The sequence below is a fragment of the Sciurus carolinensis genome, chromosome 6 (assembly GCF_902686445.1).
Source record: "Sciurus carolinensis chromosome 6, mSciCar1.2, whole genome shotgun sequence".
Lineage (NCBI taxonomy): Eukaryota > Metazoa > Chordata > Mammalia > Rodentia > Sciuridae > Sciurus > Sciurus carolinensis.
Window position 1 is genome coordinate 93,397,307 of NC_062218.1, and position 23,665 is coordinate 93,420,971.

Genomic DNA, 23,665 nt, shown 5'->3' on the forward strand with positions numbered 1-23,665 from the left:
AATGTTACCAGTTTGTTACTTATTGGAATATAATTAATTTTGTACTCAAATCTTTTCATGCTTTCCCAAAAGTTGGCACCAGTTTAGCTTTTGATTGGAATTAATATTCTTATCAAAAAACATTATTGTTGCAGCCAATACCATAATGATTTAACAGTGCTTTTGGGGGGGGGGCGGGGAGTGTACCTTTTTAGGGATCAGTGTTTTAAATCGTCTTAGGACTGACAGGGCCTTTTTAATTATTGTAGAAACTTAAAGGACAAAGATAATTAGGTTAGCTTTAGAATAGTGAACATAGTCAAGCTTGTAGTACAGTATCTTTTACCTTTGGTTTCATTTCTGGTTGAAGTGATAAATTTGCATTTCTCTTCCCCCATGCTTTTTTGCCCTAGTCCTTTCGGTTGTACATTTCATCTCTCAGGTACATATTTACTGAAGTCTTGCTTGTGTAGGTTTGTATCAGGTGCTAGATTCATGAGAATTGATTGAGTTGAAGCTTGGGTTTTAGTATACCCAGGTCTGCTTCAAAGATTTGGAGAAATTTTTTTGAGACTGTTGTCTCAAATGGGGTAGTTGTCCTGATTCTCTTTCAGTAGATTAATCACTGATATATAGGAACACATTTGATTTATGGGTGTTGATTTTATATCCTGCTACTTTGCTGAATTCATTTATGAATTCTAAAAGTTTTCTGGTGGAAATTTTTGGATCTTCTAAATACAGAATCATGCCATTGGCAAATGGTGATAGTTTGAGTTCTTCTTTTCCTATTCGTATTCCTTAAATTTCTTTCCCCTAATTGCTCTGGCTAGAGGCTTAAGGATGATGTTGAATAGTAGTGGTGAAAGAGGGCATCCTTGTCTTGTTCCAGTTTTTAGAGGAGTGCTTTAAATTTTTCTCCATGTAGAATTATGTTGGTCTTAGACTTAGCATATATGGCTTTTATGATGATGAGGTATGTTCCTACTAAGTTTTTCTAGTTTTTTAAACATGATGGGGTGCCGTATTTTGTCAAATGCTTTTTCTGCATCTATTGAGGTGATCATATAATTCTTGTTTTTAAGTCTATTGATATGATGAATTACGTTTATTGATTTCCATATGTTGAACCAACCCTACATCCCAGGGGTGAACCCCACTTGATTGTCTGGCACTATCTTTTAAATATGTTTTTGTTCTGAGTTGCAGAATTTTATTGAGAATTTTTGCATCTGTGTTCATCAGGGATACTGGTCTAAAGTTTTCCTTCCTTGATGTGTCTTGTCTGATCTTGGCATCAGGGTAATATTAGACTCATAGAATGAGTTTGGAAGGGTTCCCTTCTTTTCTATTTCATGGACCAATTTGAGGAATATTGGTGTTAATAATTCTTTGAAGGTCTTGTAGTACTTGGCTGAGAATCTGTCTGGGGTTTTCTCACTTGGTAGGCTTTTAATGATATTTTCTAATTCATTTCTTAAAATTGTTCTGTTTAAATCTTGTATGACCTCCTGATTCAGTTTATGTAGGTCATATGTCTCTAGAAATTTTTCAGTGTCTTCAATATTTTCTATTTTATTAGTGTATAAATTTTCATAATAGTTTCTAATTATCTTCTGTATTTCAGTAGTGTTCATTGTGATACTTCCTGTTTCATCACGAATTTTAATAATTTGAGTTTTCTCTTTTTTCTGTTCATTAGTATGGCTAGGAGTTTATCTATTTTATTTATATTTTCAAAGAACCAACTTTATGTTTTGACAATTTTTTGAATTTTTTCTTTTGTTTCAATTTCATTGATTTTTGGTTCTGATTTTAATTATTTCCTGTCTTGTACAGTTTTTGGTGTTTGTTTTTCTTATTCTAGGGCTTGAGATGTAATATTAGGTCATTTATTTGTTGACTTTTTATTCTTTTAATGAATAAGCTCAATGCACTTATGTGCATTCCATATGTTGGTTCAATGAATTAGCAATGAATGGAAATCAATGAATTAGCACTGCCTTCATGGTATCCCAGAGATTTTGATATGTTGTATCACTATTATCATTTACCTCTAAGTATTTATTTCATCCTGATTTTTTCTGTTATCCATTTGTCATTTAATAGTGTATTTTTTAGTCTCCAGGTATTACAGTAGCTTCTATTTTTTATTCTATCATTAACTTCTAATTTCATTCCATTACGATCTGATAGGATGCAGAGTATTGTCTCTATTTTTTGTATTTGTTAAGAGTTGCTTTATGGCATAAGATATGGTCTGTTTTAGAGAAGAATCCATGTGCTGCTGATCAGAAAGTGTATTCACTCATTGATGGATAAAATATTCTATATATGTCTGTGAATTCTAAATTATTGATTGTATTATTTAGTTGTAGAGTTTCTTTGTTCAGTTTTTGTTTGAAAGATCTATCCAGTACTGAGAGAGGAGGTGTGTTAAAGTCATCCAGTATTATTGTGCTGTGGTCTATTGGATTCTTGAAGTTGAGAAGGGTTTGTCTTGAGAATCAATCTAACAAAAGAGGTAAGAGATGTCTACAGTGAAAACTACAGAACACTAAAGAAAGAAATTGAAGAAGACCTTAGAAGAAGGAAAGACCTCACGTGCTCTTGGATAGGCAGAATTAATATTGTCAGTGGCCATTCTACTGAAAGCATTATACAGATTTAATGCAATTCCTATTAAAATCCCAGTGACATTCTTCCTAGAACTAGAAAAAGCAATCATGAAATTCATTTGGAAGAATAAGAGACCCAGAATAGTAAAAACAATCCTTAGCAGGAAGAGTGAAGCAGGAGCTATCACTACACTATACTACAGAGCCATAGTAACAAAAATGGCATGGTATTCACAGCAAAAGAGACATGTAGACCAGTGGTACAGAATAGAAGACACAGAGACAAACCCACATAAATACAATTTTTTCATACTAGACAAAGGTGTCAAAAACATACATTGGAGAAAAGATAGCCTGTTCAATAAATGGTGCTAGGAAAATTAGAAATCCATGTGTAATAAAATGAAATTTAACCCCTATGCTGTCACCTTGCATGAAATGCAACTCAAAGTGGATCAAAGACTTAGGCTCTAGAACAGAGACCCTGTCCCTAATAGAAGAAAAAGTAGGCCCAAATCTTCACAATGTCATCTTAGGACCTGACTTCCTTAACAAGACCTCTAAAGTGCAAGAAGTGAAATCAAGAATCAATAAGTGGAATGGATTCAAACTAAAATGCTTCTTCTCAGCAAAGAAAGTAATCAGTAAGATGAAAAGAGTGCCTACAGAATGGGAGAAAATCTGTACCACATGCACCTCAGATAAAGCACTAATCTCCATGGTCTACAAAGAACTCAAAAAACTTAACACCAAAAAACCCCCACAAATAATCAATAAATGGCTAAGGAACTGAACAGACACTTCACAGAAGAAGAAATAAAATCAATCAACAAACATAAGAAAACATGTTCAACATCTTTAGCAACTAGTGAAATGCAAATCAAAACTGCTCTAAGATATCATCTCACCCCAGTCAAAATGGCAATTATCAAGAGTACAAACAATTAATGTTGGTGAGGATGTGGGGCAAAAGGTATGCTCATACATTGCTGGTGGGGCTGCAAATTGGTGTAACCACTCTGGAAAACAGTGTGGAGATTCCTTAGAAAACTTGGAATGGAATCACCATTTGATCCAGCTATCCCACTCCTTGGTTTGTACCCAAGGACTTAAAATCAGCATAGTACATTGATGCAACCACATCAGTGTTTATAGCAGCTCAATTCACAATAGCTAAACTATGGAACCAACCTAGGTGCCCTTCAACAGATGAATGGATAAAGAAAATATGGTACAGAAACACGATGGACATTACTCAGCCTTAAAGAAGAAGGAAATTATGGTATTTGGTGGTAAATGGATGGAGCTGGAGAATACCATGCTAAGTGAAATAAGTCAAAAATACCAAAAGCCAAATGTTTTCTCTGATATGCAGATACTAATTCACAATAAGGGATGGAGGGTTAGGGAAGAATAGAGTTAGTCTGGATTCAGCAGAAGGGAATGAAGGGAGCAGGGAGCTATCAGGTAGGAAGGATAGTAGAATGAATCAGACTTTATTATCTTTTGTACATATATGTGGGATTCTACATCATGTCCAACCAGTAGAGTGAGAAATCATACTCCATCTTAATATGATGTAACAAAGTGCATTCTACTGTCATATAACTACAAATAAAAAATTTGTAGGCTCTGGGGCAAAAGTACAAAGAGGCCCACATACCCCAAGTCTCAATATTTAAAAGTTAATAATCAAAGTAATAGGTGGCTTAAAATAAAAAAGAAAGAAATAGAAATTCCTCTGTGATCTGGAAGACCGAGTGTGGTCTTAGTCTTTATACTGCACAGGCTCCCGTTTTCCACTGGTGTGTGATGGTGTACACGGGAAGGATCAACCTAGGGAGTAGTCCAGTTCCCTTTCCTCCCAGACCTGGCCCTGTCCCAAACCAGGAAGAGCTTTGCTTGCAGACACCACAGGGCTCTGTTCACACCCTAATAAACTGCAGCCTCTAGGTCCTGCTCGGGTAGGGAGGTTCCCAGTTGCAGGTTCTAGTGTACTCATGAGGAGGGACTTACAGAAGGACCCTACCAGGGCTGAAGAACCCAGCTTTGGTGCTGTTTGCACAGATTTTGAGCCCTGGTACTTGGAGGGCATGACAGGCTCTGGGTGTGCAAGTTCTTTAACCTGTGGATTTATCCTGTGTGAAGTGGTATGGTTGGAGGACGAATGAGGAGATCCTTCTAGATCAGGGCCAGATACCTCTTGCCTAGGTACTCATGGTAGTATTGCGTGTGCCCATGTACCACCACCCCTCACCAAAAAGGAAAAGAAAAAAAAGAAAAAAAATGCGTTCCTTAAGAAAATCAGATCTCCACATACTTCTAAGCGATAATCAAGAGTCCAAAATTTAAAAATAGTGATTTATCAGTAATTATAGGTACTTAATTGTTTTTATACATTAAAAATAGGCAATAGAACTTTCAACCTTATTAGTATTTTATTTTAGAACATAAATTTAAAAAGTGGTGTATTTAATTTAGATTTATATCTGCTTTGTGGAACTTCTAATTATTCACTCATTATTTTAGATGTTTCTCCAATTATTTAAAACAGCTATTGGCTCTTTTATGGGTCATTGGGTGGTTAGAGTGAAAAAGAATAAATTGAAAGGTATTCTCAATGCTGTTCTATTCCTGGTTCAATTTCAAAATGTATTCAAGGGAAAGGAAAAAAATGTGAATTGACCACTTAAGTAAATCAGCTTGCAACTAAATGTCCTAAGATTATTAAATCTAGAGATAGGAATATAATTTTATATCACAAGAATTTATCTCATACAACTTTTCATAAAATACTGTCTATCTGATCTCATGTTAATATACAATTGTAGTTTTTACAGTGATTTAGAAAAAGAAAGATCCAATTCAGTGTAAAAGGGAATACTTGATTACTCTATTGTATAAGAGCAATAAAAACTAATTTACTGTTATATTACTCAATATTGGAAGCTGCAAGAGGCTATCTTTCAGTTCATTCTTCATTAATTGTGCTATATTGTAGTGGTATTAGTATCTATTATAGATGAGTTTTATGGAAGGCTTTTAAGTTGACTTCTCCAAGCTTGTATTTTGGTTCATGTAAATATCTTTGACATATTCTCTACATGATTATTGAAGGGCAAATGAAATGTTGAAGGCAAAATGGATTAATCAGTCACCATGATTCCTCTATGAAAACTCTTAAGAATTTATGAGTCTTTGAAATGATATTAGTTCATAACAAATTATAATTGTTGAAACTAAATAGTTATATTTTTTTTAAAAAAGCCTTTTATTTATCTTTATAAAGACTACTCCTTTTAAATTTACCTTTTATGCTAGATTTTTGGAGTTTTTCTATTAAATTAATTTTGGAGGCATTCACTGTTCATAGTTCTTTAATTTAGCTAATAGCAAAATAATTAGGAATTAGTTTTGACCTTTGCTAAAATTTAGATAAAAGACATAATGATGTCTTAAAAGATGATAATTCTAGCAAAGCCTTTTAGGTAATTTACATAGTCCTTGTTACACTTAAGTAATAAGAGCATGGTTCAGAAATAAATTTGCTTACATACATTGGAATTCAGCTTAATGTTGTAATATGTAGGTAAATATAGTATATTAAATGTTAAGATGGTACTTGGTAAATTATCTCTATATTGCAATCTTTTTTTGTAGGGATGATAATAACATTAATTTCTTCTAAGGCTGCCTTAATTTACCACGGCTGCTGTAACAAACTACCGTGAGCTATGAGGTGGCTTAAACAACTGAGGATTATTTTCTCATAGTTCTGGAGGATAGAAGTCCAAGATCAAGGTGTCAGGATTGGTTTCTTTGGGGAGCTTCTCTCTCCTTGCCTTGTAGATGTCCATCTTCTCCTTATCTTCTCATGGTCTTCCTTCTGTGTGTCTGTGCCCTAATCTTCTTTTAAGAGTACCAGTCATTTTGGATTTTATCTTTTTAAAGATCTTATCTTCAAATGCAATTATATTCTGACAGGGTAGTAGTCTTCAACCTGGCCAAGGAACTGGACACCTCACAGAAGAAAAAATATAGTTGATCAACAAACATGAAAAAATGTTCATCATCTCTAGCAATTAAAGAAATGCAAATCAAAATTAAGATTTCATCTCACTCCAGTCAGAATGGCACTTACCAAGAATACAAGCAATAATAAGTATTAGCAAGGATGTGGGGAAAAAGGTACACTCATACATTGCTGGTGGGAAAGCATATTGGTGTAACCACTCTGGAAAGCAGTGTGGAGATTCCTTAGAAAACTTGGAATGGAACCACCATTTGACCCAGCTATCCCACTCCTTGGTTTGTACCCAAGGACTTAAAATCAGCATAGTACATTGATGCAACCACATCAGTGTTTATAGCAGCTCAATTCACAATAGCTAAACTATGGAACCAACCTAGGTGCCCTTCAACAGATGAATGGATAAAGAAAATCATGCAGACCAGTGGTACAGAATAGAAGACACAGAGATGAACCCACATAAATACAGTCACTTCATACTAGACAAAGGAGCCAAAAACATACAATGGAGAAAAGATAACCTGTTCAACAAATGGTGCTGGGAAAACTGGAAATCCATATGCAATTAAATGAAATTAAACCTCTATCTCTCACCTTGCACAAAACTCAACTCAAAATGGATCAAGGACCTAGGAATTAGACCAGAGACCCTGCACCAAGTAGAAGACAAAGTAGGCCCGAATCTTCATCATGTTGGCTTAGGACCAGACTTCCTTAACAAGACTCCCAAAGCACAAGAAATCAAAGCAAGAATCAATAAGTAGGATGGATTCAAACTAAAAGCCTTTTCTCAGCAAAGGATACAATCAAGAATGTGAAAAGAGCCTACAGAGTGGGAAAAAAAACTTTTCCACACGCACTTCAGATACAGCACTTATCTCCAAATTTTATAAAGAACTTACAAAACTTTACACCCAAAATACAAAGAACCCAATCAATAAAAGGGCCAGGGAACTGGACAGACATTTTAAAGAAGACATACAGGCAATTAATAAATATATGAAAAAGTATTCAACATCTGTAGTAATTAGAGATGCAAATTAAAACAACTCTGAGATTTCATCTTATTCCAATTAGAATGGCTATTATCAAGAACACAAACAATAATAGATGTTGGTGTGGATGTGGGGAAAAAGGCACGCTTTTACATTGCTGGTGCAGTTGCAAATTGGTGCAGCCATTCTGGAAAGCAGTGTGGAGAATCCTCAGAAAACTTGGAATGGACTCACCTTTTGACCCAGTTATCCCACTTGTCGGTTTATATCCAAAAGACTTAAAATTAACACATGACAGTAAGGCAGCTCAATTCACAGTAGCTAGATAGTGGAACCAACCTAGATGTCCTTCAACAGATGAATGGATAAAGAAACTGTGATATATATACACAATGTATATTATTCAGCCATAAAGAAGAATAATATTATGGTATTTGCAGAGAAATAGATGGAATTGGAGAATATCATGCTAAGTGAAATAAATAAATCGCCAAAAACCAAAGGCTGAATGTTTTGCCTAATAAATGGATGAAAACATATAATGGGGGTGGAGGGTGTGAGGGGATGAGAGAAGAATGGATGAGCTTTAGATTTTGTAGAGGGAAATGAGAGGGTGGGGGGGTATGAAAAATGGTGGAATGAGCCAGACATCATTATCCTATGCTCATGTATGATTATAGGAATGGTATGAAGCTCCATTGTGTACAATCATAGAAATGAAATGATGTACTCTGTGTATAATGAATCAAAATGCAGTCTGTAAAAATAAAAAAAAAAATTTAAAAATGGTACATAAACATGATGGACTATTACTTAACCTTAAAGAAGAATGAAATTATGGCATTTAGAAGTAAATGGATGGAACTAGAGAATATCTAAGTGAAATAAGCCAATCACAAAAAACCAAAAGCTGAGTGTTTTCTCTGATAAGCAGATGCTGATCCATAGTGGGCGTTGGGGGTAGGGAAGAATGAAGGTACTTTGGATTGTGTACAGGGGATTGCAGGGAGGGGTGAGGCAGTGGAGATGTGAAGGATGGTAGAATGAGACATTATTACCCTATATACCTGTATGTTTATACTACTGGTGTGACTCAGCACCATGTACAGCCAGAGCAATGAGAAGTCATGCTCCATTTGTGTACAGTGTATCAAAATGCATTCTGCTGTCATGTATAACTAATTAGAACAAATAAAAAAATTAGGTGTTAAGAAATACCTTTTTTTATTTCCCCTTTACCTGGTTTTATTGTACCAGTGGGAAAAGGACAGTGTAGACTGGCTATGATAATGCTGATAGTGAAAATAATAGCAGCTAATGTTTGTCATGTATTATATCCAAAGTTCAGTTCTAAGTACTTGGTGTTTCTAAACTCAGTGTTGGCATGGACAAAGGGAACTTAGGAAATACCCACTTAAAGGTAATTTGGATTTTTTTTGCCTATCTCTGGGAATCCAGATGGGGATTTGGGCTTGGAAGTTATGGGATAGAGCTCTAGGTTAGTACCTTCAAAAAGTAAGATGGAATTCTGTGCAAATCATTATTTCATGAGATATTTTTGAGTTTTTCTAAAGGTATAGGCTTTTTTTTTTAAAGGCTTTTTAATTAAACATGGAAAACTTAAATTATCCAGAAACCTTGTTTTGGTGACAAAACCACTTTAAAAGTGCACAAGATCAAGAAGGTCCTGTAGAGTATCTTACACTATTCCTGTTTGACTTACCAGGCGTCATACCTGCCATATTGTAGATGCTAAGTAAATAATTGTAGAGTGAGTGAGTCAAAGCAAGAGGGATAAATCCAGTCACAGCTGCAGGGTCCTTTTCAACAGTGCACATTGTCAAAACATTTGTATTATCTTTTTTTGCCCTAGCAGGTTTTTATTCATTGTTACTTGTTTTTTGCTAGCAGATTTGGTACACATTGATTGTTAATCATAGACAAACAGTAACTTGGACCCCTTATCCTTTAGTTCTCTCATATGATGATGTCTGAAATCAAATGAGTAGTAATTCATCCTGGATGTCTCGAAACTCTCCTTCTTATACCATTTCATATACAATTTATGCTACATGCTTTTTCCACAGTTTACAATATAAATTCTAAAAGCAAAAATCTTATTAAATAAAAGTCTTGAAACTAAGACTTGGGGGAAAAATAAAGGTTATAATAGATGAGACTACGTTATTTTCCAGGGGGTCCACTTTGCCTACCACCTGTAGGTGAAATTGGTGGCAGTGTTAGGTTTTTACCATGATCATTTTAATTGACTGATGGGGCTATATTTGGAATTGTGGGTCTTGTTAAAAATGTTCCTTATAATCGAATTGCTAATGTCTTAAGTCTAAATTTCTAGGATATTTGAAAAGTAGTAAAAACAAAACCTCAGAGAATCAAATCATAAATACCTATAATTTTCTTTTTTAAAAAAGGTCTACAAACCCTTTGGTGTTTGATTTAGTGACATTTTGTGCTTCCAAAAAAATTGAATAATGAATAGTTTTTGGTAACAAATGCCTGTTTTGGGAAGAATTCTTCTTCCTAGTATTCATGGTAGTACTGTATGTACTTATTTCTCTGCTGCTAATTTTTAGATTTAGTTTATATTTGTGATTTTGTCTGTCTTTATTTTAACTTATTTGATAGGTGGGAAATTTTAGATGTGGCATGAGAGAATACAGTTTTGATTCTATATTCTGGAAAGAATAGTGCCAATTTGTTAGCACTGTTTAGATTTTTAAGATTAAAAAAATTTCCTCAATGAGGGATAAATAATTAAGTGGATTGTTTAGGCAAAAATAACCACTTTTTTGGCTTTAAGTCATCTTAATTTTTCTTTTTTCTTTCTGAAATTTTGTGCATATTTTAGAGTGTTTTTATTGTTTCAGTGTTCATGAGTTTTTTTGAGTCTTATGTCAATTAGACTGGAACTTCATTAATTGAAAACACTGATTAAAATTTTAAATATATCTTTATATGAATGAAACATCTAAGGATGTCCAAAGGTAATGTAGTGGAATGTGAATGAGTTGTAATCAGCCATATGAATCAGACCTTTGTGGTGTATTTGTGTCTTGGTTTAGGTTGGTTGAAGACTTTCAATGACTACTTTAGAGACAGCACTCAGTATATTTTTAATAACATGGTCATAAAGCTGAAAGAAGACTCAAGGCGGAAATTTATCTGGTCTGAAATCTCTTACCTTTCAAGATGGTGGGATATTATAGATACTCAGAAGAAGGAAGCTGTTAAAAGGTTTGTTTTAAAGTTTTTTTGAAATTTGGTAATATTAAAGCTTAATTGTATAGTGAAACAAGTATTGAATTTTTAGAAGGTGTATTTTTAGCTTTATTTCTGAATCTTTTATTTCTGTATATCCGTTTTTGCATTGATTTTGATTCATCTCTGAAAAAAAAAGAATTGAAATTTTTCCTTTGAAATTCTTATTCCAAGTTTGTCCTAGAAATGGAATTGCTAGGTCAAAGGGGCTTAATGTTTAAATATTTTTATAGTATATTATCAGGGTGATTTCCAGAAAGGTCGTTTCAGTGAATTTTTCAATCTTCTGTGTAGAAATGTATCAATTTCTTAGCTTATTGGTCTACAATAAGATTTTTGAAAAACTTGGTCAATTTGTTGAAAGATATTTTAATTTGTATTTTTGATTGCTAATAGTGCTGCATATTTCTTTTAGAGACCAAATTTTTTGTGACTTGTTTGATTATACTTTTCTGATTCATTTATAGAGATACATATATTTTTACTGAAGTTTTTATTATTAATCTTTGACATACAGACAAATTTTTATGTAGTCAAATCTATTAATCTATTTTCTTTTGATATTGCTTTTGCTCTCATAGTTAGGAAGATCTTCCCTAATCTACAATTTAGATAAACAGTCCTTTTTTTCCTCTAGTTTCATTTTTTGCCATTCATTTTTTAAATCCCCCAATTTATTTATTCCTATATAGTATGACAGGTGGTTCTCTGATTATCAAGTATCCCTGTTCTCAGGAGTTAAGAATTATCATGACTTGTTTTATTTATTTAACATCATTTATGCAACACTTACTACATTTATTAGTGTTCTAAGCACTTTAAAAATTTATAATTGATCATCCTATCAACAGTTTTGTGAAGTAGGTACGATCATTATCCTCATTTACAGATAAGGACACTGATTCATTGAGGTCACGCTGCTAAACGTGGCAGCACTGATAATTCCATCCAGCCCAGGATGTCTGCCTACAGAGTGTGCCTTTGTATGCTGAGCTCCTAAGATTGTATGCTGAGCTCCTAAGATTGAAATAATCCATCCTTTTCTACTGATTTGAAGTGCCATCTTTATTCTGTTTAAATATGCATTGAATTCTGGGACTCTTGACCTGTTTCATGAACTTTTCTGTTTAACTCCTTTATATATATGTATATATATACACACACATATATATATGTGTGTGTGTGTGTGTGTGTGTATGTACATACACACACACATACTTCTATGTATATATTATATATATTATATATTTGTATTTTAGTTATAGATGAACACAATATGTTTATTTTATTTATTTTTATGTGGTACTGAGGATTGAACTCAGTGCCTCACATGTGCTAAGAAAGCTCTTTACCACTGAGCCACAATCCCAGCTCCTGTTTGACTCTTAATTATATCTAATTATATCTTAATTGTTGTGGCTTTATGATATGTTTCATTAGCTGATACTTTAAATCTTCTCGTTTTTCTATATTGAAAGATTATTTTAATGAATGACCATTTAATTTTCTCAAAGAGCTTTATAATTAATTTGTTAAGTTCTTCCTATTCCATCCAAAAAATAAAGTCTTTGGATTTTGATGGAAATTGGCATAAACATCTAATGACAGTTTTGGGGGAGGATTGATTTCTGTAATTACTTGGAGAATGTAGACTCTGGAGGTACCAGGGTGAACTGAATAACCACCATAGCTAATGTGACTGGCTACTCTTCTGTTCCAGATACTTGTTGTCAGGATATTGCCTCCAGTTACCCAAGATAAACTAGTATTCCAAAGTGTTGTGTCTATTATGTTTTATATGTTAGCAGTCAATTTAGATTTACATACTTAGGTGTGTGCACATGCACATATACACATGCACACATACAGAGTCAATCATACATTTCCGAAGCCTTATTTTTATTTTTCAGTATTGGATATTGACTCCAGGGGTGCTTATCCACCGAGTCACATCTCCAGCCTTTTTTATTTTTAATTTAGAGACAGGGTCTTACTTAGGGCCTATCTAAGTTGTTGAGACTGGCCTCAAACTTGATCCTCCTGCCTCAACCTCCCAGAGTCAATGGGATTACAGACTTGTGCCACAGCTCCTGGCTTTTAAATCTTTAGTTTAGCTCTAGCTACCTACTGGTTTGCAGTTTTTTAAAAGTTAAGAACTAGCCAGGCATGGTGGCACACACCTGTAATCCCAGCAGCTTGGGAGGCTGATGCAGGAGGATTCAGAGTTCAAAGCCAGCCTTAGCAATGGTGAGGCACTAAGGAACTCAATGAGACTGTGTCTCTAAATCAAATACAAAATAGGGCTGATGATGTGATTCACTGGTTGAGTGCCCCTGAGTTCAATCCCCAGTACCAAAAAAAAAATAAAAAAAAATTAAGAACTACCTTGTAAAATTACATGGAACTTTTTTTTTGTTCTTTGACTAACTTTTAAAATATAAAAATGATTTTGTTTATATCTTACATTACTCTTTGTATACAAATAACATTTTATATTTTCTAAGAAAACGATAGTTTTATAGAAATTCTATTGAGATTTAATTAGTTTTTAAGGATTTATCTCATTCGTACTTATTTTTTGCTTTTTTTGTTACTTCTTTTCTGATGTTTTCCTTTATCTGTAATAGATGGGCTAAAACTTTCACTTATTTTGTTGGTTTTCGCCTGCCCTCACTTCCCTAGAATCTATTTGTATTTTTTTGGTTTTTAACTTTGACCTTTCTGCTTTCATCTTTCCTAATTTCTTCTACTTGCTTTCACTAATGTTAAATGGGCCAATCCACTTATTTTAATAAGAAATGTACCTCCATCTGTGTGTTTACCTTATAACACTGTTATAACTAATTTTTACATTTTTCTATGTAATTTTGTCATTTTTTTTTCATAAATATTCTACAGCTATATCTACCGTTTGACTTGAGTTTGCTAAAAAAAAAATATTTTATCTTGAAAGTGCTCTTTTTTCCTGTTATACTTTATTAAAATATTGTTTTAATATCTTATGGTCAGAAAGTATGAAGTGTGCCCTTTTTGTTCTTTAGAATTTTTTTTTTTTTAGTTTCTTTTTGTGACTTAATATGTGACCAATGTTGACGAACCTTCTACTGGTTTTCGAAGAGGAGGTGTTTGTAGAATGTGGATTTTGAAGGGTATCTGCTAATTCAGTATTTTAAAATTACTGTTTTCATCTGGGTACAGTTAGTTTTACTATCATGTTACATACTCATTCCTAAAAATCACTGTGTATATATAGGCGTGCAACAGAACCACAGAGCTCATGGAAAAAATGGGGTTAGGGCACAGCACTGTAGAATTTCATCTGTGACATGTGCTCACCAAAGGATCTAAAAGGGAAAGCTAATAAAGATGCTTGTCCAGTTTTACATGTATTAAACTAAGACATGCATAAATGCTACAATAAATTTATCAGTTTACCTTGAAAAAGACCTGATATTTGTTTGTGGAAGTGGGTGTTGGCAAAAGTTTGGATGTGTGTTACTGTGAAATGGTGGTGTAAGTGTTGTTTCTTGAAATCTGATGGAAAATTGCACAGCAGGTGTGGAGGAGTGTGACTCATAACACGTGATGAACTGAGGGAGCGGGTGGATGTTTGCAGCATGCACATGTGTGTATTCCTCCAGGGCTCAGTCCAGCTGGGTAGTTATCTGCCTTCACTTAGTGTTTCTCAGGGACCAAATTGCACATCAAAAATGTTTAACTTTGTTTCCTGATAAAATCAATCACTTTGGCACAAATTCCCGTTTTTAAAATAAGTGTCTGTAGCAGAACTGACTGTACTTACTTTTTGTAATGATCTCTTGTCAGCTTCCTCTTACTTGTTTTCCAGTTTCTTTCTTGCCTGATCTGTTCCCATCTTTACTAGCTCGTTTGTTTATTCATTCAACAGACATTTCTTGAACATAAACTATGGGGCAGGAATTACATGGTTCTGGGCACTCCCAGGCTTGTATTTCTGTTTCTTCATCTTAAGTTATATCTGTTACTATTGACAAATTACAGTCTTAATCCTTTTCATGGCAAACATTATTTTCACAACTACTCTTTTGTTGTTGTTCATTTGTTTTAGTGACCTGATGTGTGCTCCTTTTTGTACTGTAAGGTCAGCCAATTTTGAATGGTAGTTCAAAAGGCTGGTATGGGATCCAGACTGCCTGGGTTCAAATCCTGGCAACTCTCAGTGACCCTATAATTTGGGGTAAGTTTCTTAACTTGTGTGCCGCATTTTGTAAAAAATTTTCAAATGGAGTTAATATTGGAATTTATTTAATCTTTTAATGAAGATTGAATTAATACAAAAGAAGATGCTTAACACGTGCATGGCACATTTTTAAATCCCCAGTGTGTATTAGTGGCTCTTATTATTTTAGCTTTTATTTTCCATTTGGAATATTTTTCTTGGGTGCCGTATGGAATTTTTAGTTCTGAAATTATCTTGAGAGTCTATTTTTTAATAGAGTTAATTATAAAATTTACGTTTCTGTTTTATCTTTAAAGAACCTTCTTTATAATGCTTCATTGAAGATAAGTTTTTTTACCCTCTGCTTACATGATTTTAGGATTAAAAAAAATTACCCAAGAAGTTTTAAAGTTTCACCAAGTTATATATTTAGGTATATATAACTTTTCATTCAGTTGTCCGTCTGTTAGTTCAAAATTTCCTCAACATACTTTCTGCACTTCCTGACTCCTGCTTTTGTTTCATTTGTTTCAGAAGTTGACTATTTACTGAGTTTCACTTCTTTTACTTATGTAGTTTTATTTTAATTTTTTATGTTTGCTGTCTTTTTGGAGATTCTCCTCCAACCCTTTTTTGAACCTGAACTTTTTAGCTTTGCCCTCAATTCTTTGTGCCCATGAAACAGCCCCCAGTACATTTTCTTTCCAGAGTTAGTGTTGCTTACAAATGAAAAAATTTAACGGATGTGTATTTCTCCTTAGTTCCCTTGTTGGAGAACTAGTTCCTGAAGGAGTACTTGGGCATCCTGCATCTAGCGGTTGGGGAAGGTGCCCAGGTTATAAATAGAATTGGGGGAGGGAAGAGATGAACTGGGTTGTAAGAAGATCTGGAGAAAGAATGTCCCATCTGTGAATGTCTTTCTTTGGTGAAGTTGTTGAGCCTGGGGCTAGCTTTGTGCATCTAACTCTCTTTTGGTTTGGCCTGTGGGTTAGGTAGGAGGTGTGAAGGTTCTTCACAGAGTTAGGGCAAAGTTCAATTATCTTAGAAGGAAAACTAGATTTCCTGCCTGCTGTGTTGGATAAGGGGAGGCTATGTATGGCTCCCTCCCAGGAGGGCTGTATCAGGGAGCTTCCTGGTAGGGTATCTCCCATTGAATGGGAACTATGGTTAGTGAGCTTTGCCTCTGGAGTTGGCTCTCCAAACCAGGAACTGCAGCCAGAATCTCTCAGAATCTTCTCCATTTATGACTTGGGCTTCACACTGATTTTCATACTGGGAAGCTGTAGGTCAGTGCTTGTTGAATTCTGTTCAGTTTCACCTGCACTCTGTCAGAAATGCTGCCAATTTTATGACATGTGGATGATCCCCTTCTCTTGATTCTACCTGAGTGCAGATTTCTTTCTTTCTTTTTTCTTCTTCTGTTTTTCTTGGCCATTTTACTTAGGATGAACTACATGCAGTTGCCAATATTTGGCCACTTTTGATGTACAAAAATGGCAGTTCCTCATATGATTCAACCCAGTACTGAGGATAGAGGATAGTAGGACTTGGGGGCTGGGAGGGCTGTGTACCATTTTGCTTGAATAGCCACACTAGGACATTGAGCTTTGTTTCTGGTCAAGATTTGCTTACACTTCTCTCCCTTTTGGTTATAATCATTCACTTTTGTTTGTTTATTACATTTATCTGTGGAACTAGGGTAATAGCATTTGTTTTTCTTAATTGAGCAAAACATTCTTAGAATTAGTTGCCTAAATGTAGGCAATATGTATAAATTTTGGGGAAAATTTATTAGATGTTTAGATTTGCTCTCTTTAGTTAAAATTCTTAGCTTGTAAGGGGCATTACCAATGGAATTTTCTCTTGACAACTAGTGTATTGCTTATATGTAAAGGTTAATTGGGGTCCAGCTATAAGGGTTAAGGGGTGAACTAATAAAGAGGCAAGCACACAGGATGATGAAGAGCAAGAAGTAGCTCCCATGGGAAAGCCAGTCCAGTTTTATTATCTATTCCAGGGTCATATCAAGTTACATTAGGTTACATAGTGCAGTTAGTTTTGTGCATGTGCAGATCACATAACTTGCTTGCTTCTCAGAGTCCACTAGTACCAAATGTTATTATAATAAGATAATGTCTCCAGGTCTCAAGGACAGAAGAGCTTCAGAGCATTTCTAAGCCATTCAAACAGAAGGCCTGTTGTCCTGAGGAGTTTGCTTGACTCAAAGAACTTTTGCTTCTCTGTATGTTGACTGGCCTGAATCCCTACAACTCCCCTTTTTGTTTTGTATGAACTTTTGAATAGACATGACTTGTCTTCTGTTCTAGGAAGGTGGAGGGAGAAAGCAAGGCAAACATTGGCAAAAAAAAGCACAGCATAATATGGCAAGTATCAGTAAACATCCTCCAATGAAAAACTGTTCCATGTAAAATTTGGTAGCCTCGAGGTTAACCAGTCTAATAAATTCCAACCTCCATCATCTTTTTGCACCTTCTTTGCAATGTCTTTAAGGTGATCCAGTTCCTTTTGAATGGGGTTACTGTTATCAGTTAAATCGAAACAACACATATCATTAAATTCCTGGCATCCCTTATGATGTAACAACAGCAAGTAATCAATAGCACCCCTATTAGCAAGAATAACTTAATGGATATAAATTTTCAGAAGAATTAACAATTTCCACTAAGTACGGGGACACCACCAACAGGGGTACAACAACAGAGAAATAACACAATAGTAGCCAAGATAGACGTGAAAGTTTAGGCAAGTATTGCAAACAGAGCTATAACCAATTTTTCCAGGGTACATTTTAAACCCATCTGGGCTAGCATTTGTTGAGCAGATATTGTTAAATTTTTTATATCCCCCCAAGTCACTAGATGATTCAAAGACTGGGGGACTCTTGGACCTCTTGTTCTTGTCAGAGGTTCCTTCTTTGAATCAGAGTCCTCTTCATCCAGGGTCAAATGGAATTTGGGAATCAGATTGTGAAGTCCTCCATGCCAACTCATGATGATTGGTGGGTCTCACACACCTGGCAGGAATTCAGACAGGACCTGTAGGAGTAAGAACAGCAGCATATGCCCTCCCTCAAGTAATTAAAGGTACAGGGTCCTGCTATATCCGGTCTGGTGTAACTTGGTATTTCACATAAATCTTTGGTAGTAGTTCCTTAGGGGTAAAGTGCCTGTCTAAGGCAGAGGACCAGCGATGTGTATTATCTTCATACTGTACATTAAGAGCATTTATTGTGAACAAGTCAATATTGAGAGCATTATTAACCAGAGGAAGGCTAGGTCCCCTTTTTGTTTTTCTTTTAAAAGGCACGTTTTAAGCATGTGATGTGTATATTCAACTAAGGCCTGTCTAGTAGGATTGTGGGGAATTCCATGGGCTAGAATTATATTCCATTGATTACAAAACTAAGCAAAGGCACTAGAAGTATAAGCAGAGACATTGTCAGTTTTTAAATGATGAGGTTTACCCATGGTGACAATGCAGAGGAGCACATGAGAATTACAGGCCGAGACCTTCTCTGAACAGTGTGCACTGGTCCGTAGAAGGCCTGAGGATGTATCTATGGTTACATTTAAAATAATAGGGGTGGAAGGGAGGAAAATGAGTTACATCCATCTCTCAAAGGCATTAGAATGTAAACCTCAAGGGTTTACAGTTTCCCAAGTAGGGGAATGAAAGGGTGTGCAATGAGAGCAATTATTACAATGAAACTGGCCTATTGAGAGGAAATAGAAAAGGTTTTCATTAAAGAGTGAGCATTTTGATGAAAAACTTGTGTGATTCCATGGCACCTGAAAAGAGAGGATAAAGTGATTTTATAGCAGCATCAGCATGAGCATTTCCTTTAGTGAGTGGTCCAGGAATCTTAGTGTGACTACGTATATGAGCAAGAAATACTGAAACAGTATGACCCTGTAATAGAGATTGTAGAGTGATAAACAAGGATAACAAATTAGAGTCCAAATGAGGTGACAAAATTGCAGAGGAAATATGAGGCATCAGTTTGGTTATATACTGAGAATCTATAATGATATTTAAGGTGGTGGGAAACATATGAAGAACCAAAATAATTGCAGCTAATTCTGCTTGCTGAGGAGATGCTTGAGGCAATGTGTAGTAATCAGTCCATTTTTTAATCAGTGAATATAGATACCGCACCCTGTTGTTTTCTTCCATCAGTGTAGACAGTAATCCTGCTGGAAAGTGGAATGGAGGAGATTATAGAAAAAGGAGCATGAGAGACTTGCCACAATAAGGAAAGGTGTTCTTCCGGAGGTGCATGGAAAGCAATAGAGGCTAAAAAATCAGTTTAAGACAGGTTGGTAATATGAAGAAAATTTTAAATACTGTGAAGTCTTTTCACAAATAAGATAAAGTACATGAATATCTGTTCCTGTAAGAGAGAAAATACACTTGCGACCACCTGAGATCAGTTGAGCATATATATCAGCATAAAGGAGAACATTTCTTCCTGAAAAGTGAGGAGAATATAACCACTCTTTTATATCAAGTTTTGATTATAAATCGCAACAACTATGGCAAAGGCATAAGACTTCCCTGTAAAGATTAGTAGAGATAAAGGAGGAGCATTGAGTGTTGGGAGTTCATCCATAAGAACTGTAGATAATTTCTCATTAACATGCTGAGAGCTGCAGTCAGGGTAAGAGTTAACTGGAAAACACTGGTGGGATTGTGTTGTTTTTTTCAACAGCTGAAAGAAAGGCAACAACATATCAGTAAAGAAATATATGGTCAGGCCCAATTTAAATGTCCTAAAACTTGCTGTAAACGAACCAAGGAAAATTTAGAAGGAAGAGTTAATTTTGGAACATGAGGAATGGAATAATGTTGTAGTATTTTATGTCCTAAATAGTTAATAGGGAGTTGTCATTGAATTTTTTCTGTGGCCACATTGATGCCAGATTGTAATAGAATGCATTGCAATTTAGTTAAAGTATCTTCTGTAAGTATTTGCCCAGCAATCAAAATATCATCCATACTATGATAAATAAGAATATGTGGAAATAATTGTTTGAAGACTAAGAGCCTTATCTATAAAATATTGACATTATGTGGGGCTTTTTAATGTACCTTGAAGAAGAACTTTCCACTATATCAGCAGGCTTATGATTGAAAACAGGAACTGTGAAGGCAAATTTTTCTCAATCATCAAGAAAGAGGGCAATAGTAAAAAACGGTCTTTTAAGTCTACTACATATAAGGAAAACTCCTGAGAAATTAGATTAGGGTTAGGCAGTCCACACTGAAGTGGAGCCATAGGTTGTATACATTTATTAATTTCTCTTAAATCTTGTAATAATCTCCATTTCCCTGATTTCTTCTTTATGATAAAAATGGGCATATTCCATGGACTGGTAGAAGGTTCAATATATCCCGGTTGTAACTGTTCTTGAATGAGGGCCTCTGTAGCTGCCACCTTCTCCCTAGACAATGGCCATTGTTCTACCCAGACAGGAGTGGTGACCTTCCATTTTAATGGCAAGGTTGTCAAATCTGCAGAGGCCCCTACAAAAAAGGGCGTTCCGTAGACATTTGTAACTTGTTTAAGATTTCTCTGCTCTGTGTAGGAAAGGGAACTGCCATAATGTATGGTTGAATATGAGTGATAGCTTGCTGTGGGTTGGAAGGGGTGGAGTATTGCAACCACAGAGAGCTTTTAAACACCTGTTTATTATTTCCTCCTATGCCCCAAACAGGGGTGACCTTTTGTAAGGGCCATGCGTTAGGCCACTTTGAGACAGGTATAACTGTAACATCAGCACTGGTGTCCAATAACCCTGTTATTGACTGTTCATTTAAACAAAGCATTAACTTCGGTCTAGTTTCAGTAATAGGTAAACATGCTCCAATAATAGTGCAACTAAATCCTGCATTCCCTCTTTCATTTAGCAGTTATTGGGCAGTAATGTAGGGAATGACAATTAATTGAGCTATGGAGAATCCTTTGGGGAGATTTAAGGGTATATGAAACCAAACTTGTATATTATACCAGTATAATCAGAATCAATTACTCCAGGAATTATAAATTTTCCTTCTTTAGCACTGTGAGAGTGGGGCAAAATTAAGCCAAAGGTAACTTTAGGTAGAGGTCCTGGAATTTGGTTAGCAATTTTACACACTTCCCCAGGGAGACATACTTGAGCATCCTCAGTGGTAATCAGATCTATTCCTGCACTCCCTCTAGTGGCATGAAAGGATTTGTGGAAGAATCTTCTGTTTGAATTGGAAACATCTGTGAAGGGGACATCTGAGTCTGCAGGTGAAAAGGGTTCCTCCTCCTTTGGCCCTAGGTTGGGAGGTGACCCGTAATTGGGTTTCCCAACATGTCTATTTTAGATCTGCATTGATTAGCCCAGTGAAATCCTTTATGACAGATTGGACATTTCTGATTGGGCTGTTTTTGTTGCCCTTTTTTTATCTTACAATCCTTTTGAAGATGACCAGGTGTTTTATAATTGTAATGAAGTTTATCAGGGGGCTTTAAACTAGTGGCCAGTAAAGCCACTTTATGAGTTTCAGTTCCAACATTCTGACATGCCTTTATTAAATCAGAAAGTGTAGTATCCACTTTGTGGTAAATAGATTTTATTACTTCCTTACAATCTTGGTTGTCATTTTCATAAGCCAATTGTTTGGTCAGAATATTGGCAGCTTCCAAATTGTCTACTTGTCTTTCAATAGTTTTAGTCAATTGGTTAACAAACCTAATGAAAGGCTTCCCTGAGGCTTGTTGAATTATAGCAGAAAACTTAGAAGGATCCCAAGTGTCTGGGATTCTTCTCCATGCTTTACAAACTAAGGTTCTAATCTGGGCAATGGTGGCTGTGGGCAGTTGAGCTTGTTGTAATGTCCTGCTTTGCTCCACACTAAACAAGTCATCTTGATTAATATTAACATTTCTTCGAGCATTATCCTCAGCTCAAACATGGGCTAAATCAGAGTATTCTTGTGAAAACACTGTATTTTGGGCAGGAGAAGTAACCATTTTCACCAATGCTTTCCAATCATTGGGAACCAAGGCATAACCTATTCCCAGCCCCTCTATCATATTAAGAGTGAAATTACTATTAATTCCACTTTCTAACACTGTCCTTCTTAATTCTTTAAACACAGCAAAAGGCAATTGTTCATATTCTGGTGGATTAGCATTGTTTAATGTAATGGGATAGACAGCCGCGGTATTAGTTTCTTCCTCTGCAGTTGCCTGCCTGAGACATTTAGATAAATGAGATGGGACTGGGGAAGGAAAAGGAGGAAGGGGAAGAGTAGGAATGCAAGGAGAGGGCTGAGAAAAATCTTCAGTCTTAGAGACTATTGGAGAAGTTTGTGACTGTTAAGACAATTTTGAGATAGCATCTTGACACAAATATGAAGCATATAATACAGGTATAGGAGCCTGTGGTACCTCATGGAATTTTTTACCTATATCTTCCCAATCATTGGGTCTTAAGGACCCACTCTCTGAATACCATGGACAGCAAGAATGTATTTCAGACAGCAAAGAGGAAGATAAGCATTACTTATGTATGTTTAGCCTTATGAAGCAAATAAGAAAGTTCAGCCCAATGATGACATTGAGTGTCAGGGAATTCCCCATAGTTTACCAGTGGGATTGGTATCAGCCCATGAGAGGCATGCATCAAAGCCTGTTCCAGCCAGTAAGCTATCCCCTTTTTCCATCAACATGTCCAGAAGGGTCCCTGTTCGGGCGCCAGCTGTGAAGGTTAATTGGGGTCCAGCTATAGGGTTAAGGGGAGAGCTAATAAAGAGGCAAGCATACAGGATGGTGAAGAGCAAGAAGTAGCTCCCATGGGAAAGCCAGTCCGGTTTTATTATCTATTCCAGGGTCATATCAAATTACATTAGGTTACATGGTGCAGTTAGCTTTGCACATGTGCAGATCACATAACTTGCTTGCTTCTCAGAGTCCACTAGTACCAAATGTTATTATAATAAGATAATGTCTCCAGGTCTCAAGGACAGAGGAGCTGCAGAGTATTTCTAAGCCTTTCAATCAGAAGGCCTGTTGTCCTGAGGAGTTTGCTTGACTCAAAGAACTTTCATTCCTCTGTACATTGACTGGCCTGAGATCCCTATACCTATACAGTGGCTGTTTTTCCTTTTTTGAAGATGAGCTATGGATTAAATGTTTGTACCTGAATTTGCAAGCTCGCTATTGCAGAGCAGAACTTGTTAATTCCTGCAGAGTTCCACCTAAACTTTCATTGTCCCTGAAGAATACCAATTAATTGTGGGAACTTAAACATAACTCAAGTGATCCCCATAATCTATTCTAGCAATGACTTGTTTGATTCTTCCCCTGTGTGGCAGCAGTATTTTGCTTTATAAGCCTTTATAAATGAAAATATAGTTAACTAAAGAGAGATCCGTGCAAACAAAATCTAGCTTTTCTAGGTTTTTTTTTTTTTTTTTTTTTTTTTTTGTGTGTGTGTGTGTGTGTGTGTGTGTGTGTGTCTATGTTTCATAATAATTTAATCATTTATAGTCACGGTCTCCACTTTGAACA

At 35.6% G+C, this 23,665-nt stretch overlaps 1 protein-coding gene across 1 annotated transcript in view; it reads left to right on the plus strand.

Moving 5' to 3' along the window:
- Man2a1 (mannosidase alpha class 2A member 1) overlaps nucleotides 1-23,665 on the plus strand; it is a 174,480-nt gene that overhangs the window by 31,501 nt on the left and 119,314 nt on the right. The window contains exon 4 of the mRNA XM_047555657.1: nucleotides 10,706-10,877. Coding sequence (XP_047411613.1) covers nucleotides 10,706-10,877 — 172 coding nt within the window. The remainder of the gene's footprint in view (nucleotides 1-10,705; nucleotides 10,878-23,665) is intronic.